An 11,737-nucleotide genomic window follows, 5' to 3' on the forward strand; every position below is an offset into this window, starting at 1 on the left:
CACAGATTTTTACTTCGTCGAGAAGTAAGACTTGGCCACTGTTGATTCACGAACCTATAACAATATATACATATATATTAAAGTATGTTCAAAATATATTTACAACACTTTTAATATATTTTGATGTTTTAAGTTTATTAAGTCAGCTGTCCTCGTTAGTAACCTACAACTAGTTGTCCACAGTTAGATGTACAGAAATAAATCGATAAATATTATCTTGAATCAATCCACGACCCAGTGTATACGTATCTCAGTATTGATCACAACTCAAACTATATATATTTTGGAATCAACCTCAACCCTGTATAGCTAACTCCAACATTCACATATAGAGTGTCTATGGTTGTTCCGAAATATATATAGATGTGTCGACATGATAGGTCGAAACATTGTATACGTGTCTATGGTATCTCAAGATTACATAATATACAATACAAGTTGATTAAGTTATGGTTGGAATAGATTTGTTACCAATTTTCACGTAACTAAAATGAGAAAAATTATCCAATCTTGTTTTACCCATAACTTCTTTATTTTAAATCCGTTTTGAGTGAATCAAATTGCTATGGTTTCATATTGAACTCTATTTTATGAATCTAAACAGAAAAAGTATAGTTTTATAGTCGGAAAAATAAATTACAAGTCGTTTTTGTAAATGTAGTCATTTCAGTCGAAAGAACGACGTCTAGATGACCATTTTAGAAAACATACTTCCACTTTGAGTTTAACCATAATTTTTGGATATAGTTTCATGTTCATAATAAAAGTCATTTTCTCAGAATAACAACTTTTAAATCAAAGTTTATCATAGTTTTTAATTAACTAACCCAAAACAGCCCGCGGTGTTACTACGACGGCGTAAATCCGGTTTTACGGTGTTTTTCGTGTTTCCAGGTTTTAAATCATTAAGTTAGCATATCATATAGATATAGAACATGTGTTTAGTTAATTTTAAAAGTCAAGTTAGAAGGATTAACTTTTGTTTGCGAACAAGTTTAGAATTAACTAAACTATGTTCTAGTGATTACGAGTTTAAACCTTCAAATAAGATAGTTTTATATATATGAATCGAATGATGTTATGAACATCATTACTACCTAAAGTTTAGTAGGTAAACCTACTGAAAGTGACAAGTAATGATCTAGCTTCAAAGGATCTTGGATGGCTTGAAATTTCTTGAAGTAGGATCATGACACAAAAACAAGTTCAAGTAAGATTTTTACTCGAATTAAGATAGTTTATAGTTATAGAAATTGAATCAAAGTTTGAATATGAATATTACCTTGAATAAGAAAGATAACCTACTGTATATAACAAAGGTTTCTTGATCTTAGATGATTACTTGGAATGGATTAGAAAGCTTGGAAGTAAATTAGTAAACTTGAAGGGATTTTTGAAGTGTTCTTGAAGTGTTCTTCCTATGATGATTATAGCTTGATTCTTGAAGTGATTTTTGATGAAGATGATGATTAACTACTGGAAAAATACGTTCATAATAGTGTGGGTGTGTTGAGAGAGAATTAGAAAGAGAATTGGAAGTGAAATGGAGTGAATGATGAGTGGTAATTGGTGAGTGGGGTTAAAAGGAGTTCTAGTTAGTTGACTAGCTCATGGTAGAAGTTAAAATTGATTAGTCATACATGACATAATCAAGAGTGGAATCCCATGCTAGTTCCTATTGGTATATACCCATAGTAAGTACGTTTTAAAGCTGTGTATAATACGGGTAAGAATACGACTAGAATTCTTGATGAAAGAAAAGAATGGGAAAGTAACTGTAACCATTTTCGTTAAGTATGAGTGTTTTGATATATGTCTTAAAGTCTTCCAAAAGTATTTTAATACATCTAAATACACTACATGTATATACATTTTAACTGAGTCGTTAAGTCATCGTTAGTCGTTACATGTAAGTGTTGTTTTGAAACCTTTAAGTTAACGATCTCAATTAATGTTGTTAACCCATTGTTTATTATATCTAATGAGATATTAAATTATTATATTATCATGATATTATGATATATTAATATATCTTAATATGATATATATACATTTAAATGTCGTTACAACGATAATCGTTACATATATGTCTCGTTTCGAAATCCTTAAGTTAGTAGTCTTGTTTATATGTATATAACTCATTGTTAATATACTTATGGAGATACTTACTTATCATAATCTCATATTAACCATATGTATATCCATATATATATCGTCATGTCGTTTTTACAAGTTTTAACGTTCGTGAATCGCCTGTCAACTTGGGTGGTCAATTGTCTATATGAAACATATTTCAATTAATCAAGTCTTAACAAGTTTGATTGCTTAACATGTTGGAAACATTTAATCATGTAAATATAAATCTCAATTAATATATATATAAACATGGAAAAGTTCGGGTCACTACATTAACTATGTTCAATTCAAAATCCATACCTACGAATTTCGGACCATTATTCGCTTGACTCGAAGCCGGGAAGAGGAGACAAAAGTATATAACTCTTGAATATAAAGAAAATATAAAGCTCGACAATAACACATAAATTACAAACCGTGTATATCAATACGTATTGCAACGTAAAGCCACAGGAGAATTAAAAACATTATAATTCCAAGGAAATAATAGAAGTGAATAGATTCTTTTGGCGGTAGATGAAAGAGAAGAATGAAAGATATGAAAGTTAGAAGTATAACAAGAATCAGAACGGGATGGAGCATTTTGAAGAATACTTTAAGGTATGAATTGAGGGAGAAAGAATAGAAGATGTGAGATATGGAAATAAGGAAGTGAAGGGGGGTGGATTTATAGTAAAATATCAGACAGAGAAATCGAGACAGATTATCGCATTTAATCAAAGAAGATCCTGATTTCCCTAATCGTCAAAGTACCAAATCTTATTACGAAAATTTTCTCTAAATTCCTTGAATTCCGGAATTCAACCATGACTAATCAAAGGTTATGATGAAACTTGTCTCTCTCATTTCACTATTTAGTGATAGCTTCATTCGTATTCTTCGAGTAATCAAATTGATTTATTTATAGTAATCAAAATGATAAAACTCATATTCGTCATGAAAACATTCTTATTTCTATCCATAACGACCTCTATCAAATTTCGGGACGAAATTTCTTTAACGGGTGGGTACTGTGACGACCCGAAAATTTCCGACCAAATTTAAACTTAATCTAGTTATGATTTCGACACGATAAGCAAAGTCTGTAATGTTAAAGTCTCAAAAACTGTAAACCTTGTTTATGTATTCACCTGACCTTTGACTGTGCTCGACGATTCACGAACGATTGTGTGCAAATAAATATATAAAGTATGATGAATATATATTATATATATATATATTCTACATATAATTAATATTATATGAATAATGTAAACTATACTAAAAGGGTATCTAACATTAATACTCAATATACAATTTTATTTACCAGCCTTTTTGGATTTCCGGGGTCGAATCTATCGCTGTGGTGTATTACATTTTCATGAAAGGGATCTTTCCCGAAGCCTGGTAGAATTTGCTGTGAATGAGCCGTCTGATATAGAACAATCAAGTATATGTAAAGATATAGCACTAGCTTCTACAAGCTTCCATTTTCGTACCCTCAAGTCTATAAATGTCGTATCCTATTTATCTTCTTCAATAGAAACCGAACTCGAAAAGTACAATGTTTTCCCCTCTAAGATGAAACCTACTTCAATGGATGAGGAAAAAGCAAGTGTTTATGTACAGTTATCAACTCTTGCTAAACATCCTTTTCAGTTTTTATCTGGTTATCTATCTATCAGACATGATCAATGGAGTTCTATAAGTTGCATTCCAATTACCCAAGACGCATCTGCCAGTGCGTATCAAATAATGTCTTACTTATTACTGGATGAAAATATAGCTATGTCTACTAATCTCTTTCCATCCAATGATGGGGAAATCAAAGATATTTATCTGGATATCCTAGAAGCACTTAAATCTTATATTTCTGCCCAAACGGCTGATAAGAAGAAATTCACATTGGATGAGAACGACGAATTATCACTGGTTGAGGACCACGAATTATCCTCGACAATTAACAAGCTTTTAGATCGAAAGATAGTGAAAAGCATCTTCATGCCAATAATCTATGGTAAGACGGTTATTAGCACTACCCAAGATATAAAGAAGAGTATTCTCTCTCAATTCCTTAGTCATAAAGAGTGCTTTTCTGTTGCTCAACTGTGCTTTGATTTCTGGAGAGAGAAATTCCAAAACATGGACTGTCTTATTCATTTGATCAGTTGTATAGGTTGGCTCATATCTTCTAGTGACCGTGCAGTACTGTATGAAGTTGATAACTTTATAACAATACAAGACTATATGAAAATGGTTCCAATTAACATATCGATATATGATCAAATTAGTAAGAAGAGACGTCAAGTAACTCTTATAGTACCTTCTGATAAGAGAGACAAGAGGAAGACAGAGGTGGCTACCTTCGTCAACTTTATCCATCAAAAGGATTCTCATATAGCTATGACTGTGGTCGAAAACCTTCAGATGTTAAAAGCCCCTATCTATACTGTTCACGATAACTTTATAACTACCCCTGCTTATAGCAGCCAACTTCCTCTGATTTACAGCTCTGCTATGAAAAGTTTGGGTTCACCTCTGGAAATCATAAACCAATTTCTTTATTGTAATCTGGTTCAACACCTTCCTATGAAGGATGAGTTCCCTATGGATTTGTGTGATGTAATACCAAGTGATACTCTTAAGCGTATCTTGGATCTAAATCTACCTTCCAATATGAACAAGACTAAAGTGAAGAAAAAAGTTTGGGATGATAGGATCCAAACTATAGTGGACTCTTACTATCAATATACGTTATTAGTGTGCGGAGAGTATTCAAGCCCTGAGGAAGCTAGTATGAATCATAGATTGAAATGGCTCAATTTCTGTGATCAGATGACTGCTAAATCTGGGATTCCTTATTACAGTGTGCATTATTGAAATGAAGATGAAGATTAGTAACATATAATCTTATTATATAAAATAAAATTTAAAAATCAAAATATAATTGTTATAATATTTTCAATAATTAAAATCAATATTAGTATTATTGATAATATTATGTTAGATATATAACATATAGATATAGAGTTTGTTATATATAAATGTTTGTGTTATTGTATTTAATACTATTATTCCTATTAATATTATTACTTTTATAATTACTAGTAACATTAAAAATCATTGATATAATTATAAGATATCATTTCTAATAACATTAATATTACAATTAGTAATAAAATCATGATCTTAATTATTATTTTGATATTATTATCAATAAGACTATTATTATTATTATTCTTATTATTATTTGGATGTTTATTAATAATGCTAAAAGAATTATTATTATTATTAGATTATATTTATTATTAATAAATAAAAATATACAGATATAAAAATAATGATATACATCAGATATATATATATATTATTAAATACTGATACAGTATATATATACTGATATATAAATAAATATGTACATAAATACGGTATATAAATAAATAAATAGATAAAAACGTAATTCTGTTTCACTTTGTTATCAATTTGTCTCCATGTCTGCTAAAGGTAAAAGGAATCGAATATATCTATACTGTAAGACAATCGATCATTTACAAGGTGCCAAATTCTGTTTTAAATCAGTTCCAACTTTTATTTTTTTTATTATTATTTCTGTTCTTAATTTCCTGATTGATACAGGATTGATCATTTACATTATAAAACGAACGATTAACTCATTAGACATAGACCATTCAATTTTTCCATCTTCATGTTAGATTGTAATTACAGTAACATCTATAATTCGATTAAAGTAGATAGAAATTTATTAGAAATAACCAAACACCCCTGTTCGTGACAACTTTTTATCAACACCTCAAATTCGATTTTTATTTCAAAATGTAAAAGTGCAGTGTTGTTAGGAATCGCTCACTTAAACTTACTGCAAAATCTCAAACTCCAAATCCTAATAACGAATCTAAATTTCTGAGTCAAAGTTTTGCATCAAAAGAAGTCAACGATTGTTCTTCATAGAAATTCGTAATTGTTTTGAGGTTTCTGATAAAATTGAGGATCCATAAAGTTTATAGGGATGATTTAAAATATTTTTCATGAAGAAATCGAAAGCCAAAAACATCTTAAAATATAAGAACAATATTTTTTTTTCCTTTTTAGTTACGGTACTGCAGTAGCAGTAGCACGATTCAGTTTTTATTTTTCTCGATTACTGATTATCCAAACATTAGCATGGAATGTCTTGGTGTCAAATAAAAGTTAAAATCGATTAAAAAGATTCGTTGTTAGGATAATTGGTTCCCTGTTAGATTGATGTTTAGAAGAAGAAGAAGAGGATGCATATATACGGGTTATAAGTAAACAAAACTGATTTAAAAATAGAAACTGGGCATTAGCCCGATGGTTCAGAGTGATACGGGTATTCAGGAGGTCTCGGGTTCAATTCTTGCTGGTGACAACTATTTTTTATAAACCCTTTATAAGGTAGTTCTATTTTTCTAAAAATTATTGTTATTATTGTTAATCTTAAATTTTGTTTTTATTGTTATTATTATTATTAATTATTGTTATTAATACAAGTATTATAATAATTAACCTTAGTTAACAACTATTATTATTAATATGATTATTATTGTTATTACCATGATTATTATTATTGTTGTTAATATTATTATAAGAATTATAATAATTATCGTTATTATCATAATTGTAAATATTATAACAATTACTAAAATCATTAAAAGTAATATTAATGTGTTATTAATATTAATTTATCATTTAGTATTATTATCATTTTATGAATATAATTATTATTTCTATAACTGTTATCAAAATAACGCAAACTATTATTATTATCACTAATAATGACATTAGTACCAAATTGTAATTATTATTATTATTATTACTAACACAGATATTATTATTATTATTATCTAGATCATTATTATTAAAATAGATACGATTATGAAAAATAAGAGTTTTAATGAATTAAAATTATTAGCGTAAAAATAAAGATTTTATATAAATACATATTAATACACATAACTTATCTATATCAAAATATATATATAAAAAGGAAAATATATACAATGAGACTTATTAATACACTATATATATATATATATATATATATATATATATATATATATATATATATATATATATATATATATATATATATATATATATATATATATATATATATATATATATAGTTTACATCACCAATAATAATATATATATATTCAATCGATTACAATTATGTATATTAATAAATATACAAATGATACAGGTTCGTGAATTCGAGGCCAAACCCTGCTTTGTTCAGTATTGTCATATGTATTTTTACTACAAAATACAGTATGGTGAGTTTCATTTGTTCCCTTTTTAAATGCTTTTGCAATATATATTTTTGGGACTGAGAATACATGCGCTGTTTTTACAACTGCTTTATTAAATGCTTTTGAAATATATTTTGAACTGTGAATACATGAAATGCTTTTATAAATGTTTGACGAGATAGTCACAAGCAAAACATTCCTCCAAATGTTGATGACTACGTCCAGGTGGATTAGGACGGGTCATTTCAGGTGGTATCAGAGCGGTGGTCTTAGCGAACCAGGTCTTGCATTATGAAATATCCCGTTCTTATTGATTAAAAACGTTCCATATTAATTGATTTCGTTGCGAGGTTTTGACCTCTATATGAGACGTTTTTCAAAGACTACATTCATTTTTAAAACAAACCATAACCTTTATTTCATAGATAAAGGTTTTAAAAAGCTTTACGTAGATTATCAAATAATGATAATCTAAAATATTCTGTTTACACACGACCATTACATAATGGTTTACAATACAAATATGTTACAACAAAATAAGTTTCTTGAATGCAGTTTTTACACAATATCATACAAGCATGGACTTCAAATCTCGTCCTTATTTAAGTATGCGACAGCGGAAGCTCTTAATAATCACCTGAGAATAAACATGCTTAAAACGTCAACAAAAATGTCGGTGAGTTATAGGTTTAACCTATATATATCAAATCGTAACAATAGACCACAAGATTTCATATTTCAATACACATCCCATACATAGAGATAAAATTCATTCATATGGTGAACACCTGGTAACCGACATTAACAAGATACATATATAAGAATATCCCCATCATTCCGGGACACCCTTCGGATATGATATAAATTTCGAAGTACTAAAGCATCCGGTACTTTGGATGGGGTTTGTTAGGCCCAATAGATCTATCTTTAGGATTCGCGTCAATTAGGGTGTCTGTTCCCTAATTCTTAGATTACCAGACTTAATAAAAAGGGGCATATTCGATTTCGATAATTCAACCATAGAATGTAGTTTCACGTACTTGTGTCTATTTTGTAAATCATTTATAAAACCTGCATGTATTCTCATCCCAAAAATATTAGATTTTAAAAGTGGGACTATAACTCACTTTCACAGATTTTTACTTCGTCGGGAAGTAAGACTTGGCCACTGGTTGATTCACGAACCTATAACAATATGTACATATATATCAAAGTATGTTCAAAATATATTTACAACACTTTTAATATATTTTGATGTTTTAAGTTTATTAAGTCAGCTGTCCTCGTTAGTAACCTACAACTAGTTGTCCACAGTTAGATGTACAGAAATAAATCGATAAATATTATATTGAATCAATCCACGACCCAGTGTATACGTATCTCAGTATTGATCACAACTCAAACTATATATATTTTGGAATCAACCTCAACCCTGTATAGCTAACTCCAACATTCACATATAGAGTGTTTATGGTTGTTCCGAAATATATATAGATGTGTCGACATGATAGGTCGAAACATTGTATACGTGTCTATGGTATCTCAAGATTACATAATATACAATACAAGTTGATTAAGTTATGGTTGGAATAGATTTGTTACCAATTTTCACGTAGCTAAAATGAGAAAAATTATCCAATCTTGTTTTACCCATAACTTCTTCATTTTAAATCCGTTTTGAGTGAATCAAATTGCTATGGTTTCATATTGAACTCTATTTTATGAATCTAAACAGAAAAAGTATAGGTTTATAGTTGGAAAACTAAGTTACAGGTCGTTTTTGTAAAGGTAGTCATTTCAGTCGAAAGAACGACGTCTAGATGACCATTTTAGAAAACATACTTCCACTTTGAGTTTAACCATAATTTTTGGATATAGTTTCATGTTCATAATAAAAATCATTTTCTCAGAATAACAACTTTTAAGTCAAAGTTTATCATAGTTTTTAATTAACTAACCCAAAACAGCCCGCGGTGTTACTACGACGGCGTAAATCCGGTTTTAAGGTGTTTTTCGTGTTTCCAGGTTTTAAATCATTAAGTTAGCATATCATATAGATATAGAACATGTGTTTAGTTGATTTTAAAAGTCAAGTTAGAAGGATTAACTTTTGTTTGCGAACAAGTTTAGAATTAACTAAACTTTGTTCTAGTGATTACAAGTTTAAACCTTCGAATAAGATAGCTTTATATGTATGAATCGAATGATGTTATGAACATCATTACTACCTTAAGTTCCTTGGATAAACCTACTGGAAAAGAGAAAAATGGATCTAGGTTCAACGGATCCTTGGATGGCTCGAAGTTCTTGAAGCAGAATCATGACACGAAAACAAGTTCAAGTAAGATCATCACTTGAAATAAGATTGTTATAGTTATAGAAATTGAACCAAAGTTTGAATATGATTATTACCTTATATTAGAATGATAACCTACTGTAAGAAACAAAGATTTCTTGAGGTTAGATGATCACCTTACAAGATTGGAAGTGAGCTAGCAAACTTGAAAGTATTCTTGATTTTATGTAACTAGAACTTGTAGAATATATGAAGAACACTTAGAACTTGAAGATAGAACTTGAGAGAGATCAATTAGATGAATAAAATTGAAGAATGAAAGTGTTTGTAGGTGTTTTTGGTTGTTGGTGTATGGATTAGATATAAAGGATATGTAATTTTGTTTTCATGTAAATAAGTCATGAATGATTACTCATATTTTTGTAATTTTATGAGATATTTCATGCTAGTTGCCAAATGATGGTTCCCACATGTGTTAGGTGACTCACATGGGCTGCTAAGAGCTGATTATTGGAGTGTATATACCAATAGTACATACATCTAAAAGCTGTGTATTGTACGAGTACGAATACGGGTGCATACGAGTAGAATTGTTGATGAAACTGAACGAGGATGTAATTGTAGCATTTTTGTTAAGTAGAAGTATTTTGATAAGTGTATTGAAGTCTTTCAAAAGTGTATAAATACATATTAAAACACTACATGTATATACATTTTAACTGAGTCGTTAAGTCATCGTTAGTCGTTACATGTAAGTGTTGTTTTGAAACCTTTAGGTTAACGATCTTGTTAAATGTTGTTAACCCAATGTTTATAATATCAAATGAGATTTTAAATTATTATATTATCATGATATTATCATGTATGAATATCTCTTAATATGATATATATCCATTAAATGTCTTTACAACTATAATCGTTACATATATGTCTCGTTTAAAAATCATTAAGTTAGTAGTCTTGCTTTTACATATGTAGTTCATTGTTAATATACTTAATGATATGTTTACTTATCATAGTATCATGTTAAATATATATATATATCCATATATATGTCATCATATAGTTTTTACAAGTTTTAACGTTCGTGAATCACCGGTCAACTTGGGTGGTCAATTGTCTATATGAAACATATTTCAATTAATCAAGTCTTAACAAGTTTGATTGCTTAACATGTTGGAAACATTTAATCATGTAAATATCAATCTCAATTAATATATATAAACATGGAAAAGTTCGGGTCACTACACATTAGTGTTCTAACTGATAGTTGTTTAGATGCATTAGTGGGTCTGGACTTCGACCGTGTCTGCATGTCAAAAGTTTTGCTTATCATTTCTAGTCGAAAATCATCTGCTTATCATCCTTAGGAAATTACCTGCTTATCGTTCTTAGGGAATCACTTGCTTATCATTCTTAGTCTAGACACATTTTACTGCATTGATTACATCAATAGTGTATAGATAAATTCATATCTTAGCATATCTGTTATTGTTACCTTTATCTGGCAGCTTCTGAAGATTTCTTCGTAACTTATGGGATTTTAGTATTATATATGCATATGTAAATTATGTATTGCAGGGTACTAATCTACATCCTATTCTATTCCTTATCGAAAATCCTTCATCTGCTCGTACGAGATGAATCCCTCAACCAGTTCTAGTCCCTCAGATTTCGATAGCTATTCCAATAGTTATTCCGACAGATATTCCGACATGGATGTTCACCTAAGCTCCAAAAGCAGCATCACCAGAATGAATCAACCAATCAGCCATCCCCAATTCATCTGATGGGTTCGTAGTCGACTTAATCAATGGAGACGCGAAGAAGGAGATTCCTTCCACCAATCGAATTCACCTCTTGACAATGAACCTGAAGCGCTTACCGGGGAACCTGTCCGAAACAACATTTTCACACTCATTTCCAGGATACCACGTAATGATATTATGATATCAAAAATTCTAAGACTTTATTCATTAGCTCGTTCCTACCGACAATCATTCTGGAGTAATAATTCAACGAGCTTCGAGCCCGA

At 29.5% G+C, this 11,737-nt stretch overlaps 1 protein-coding gene across 1 annotated transcript; it reads left to right on the top strand.

Annotated features, from left to right (window-relative positions):
* The first annotated feature begins 3,696 nt into the window (after nt 1-3,696).
* On the top strand, nt 3,697-4,995 carry LOC139849934 (probable DNA-directed RNA polymerase). Its single transcript, XM_071839545.1, has one exon. It carries the CDS (start codon nt 3,697-3,699, stop codon nt 4,993-4,995), a length of 1,299 nt encoding a protein of 432 aa, XP_071695646.1.
* Nucleotides 4,996-11,737: the final 6,742 nt, after the last annotated feature.

The sequence above is a fragment of the Rutidosis leptorrhynchoides genome, chromosome 5 (genome assembly GCF_046630445.1).
Source record: "Rutidosis leptorrhynchoides isolate AG116_Rl617_1_P2 chromosome 5, CSIRO_AGI_Rlap_v1, whole genome shotgun sequence".
NCBI lineage: Eukaryota > Viridiplantae > Streptophyta > Magnoliopsida > Asterales > Asteraceae > Rutidosis > Rutidosis leptorrhynchoides.

What these genes read in the sequence shown, in the direction of transcription:
- LOC139849934 (XM_071839545.1), top strand. Translation starts at nt 3,697, where the DNA reads ATGAAACCTACTTCAATGGATGAGGAAAAAGCAAGTGTTTATGTACAG.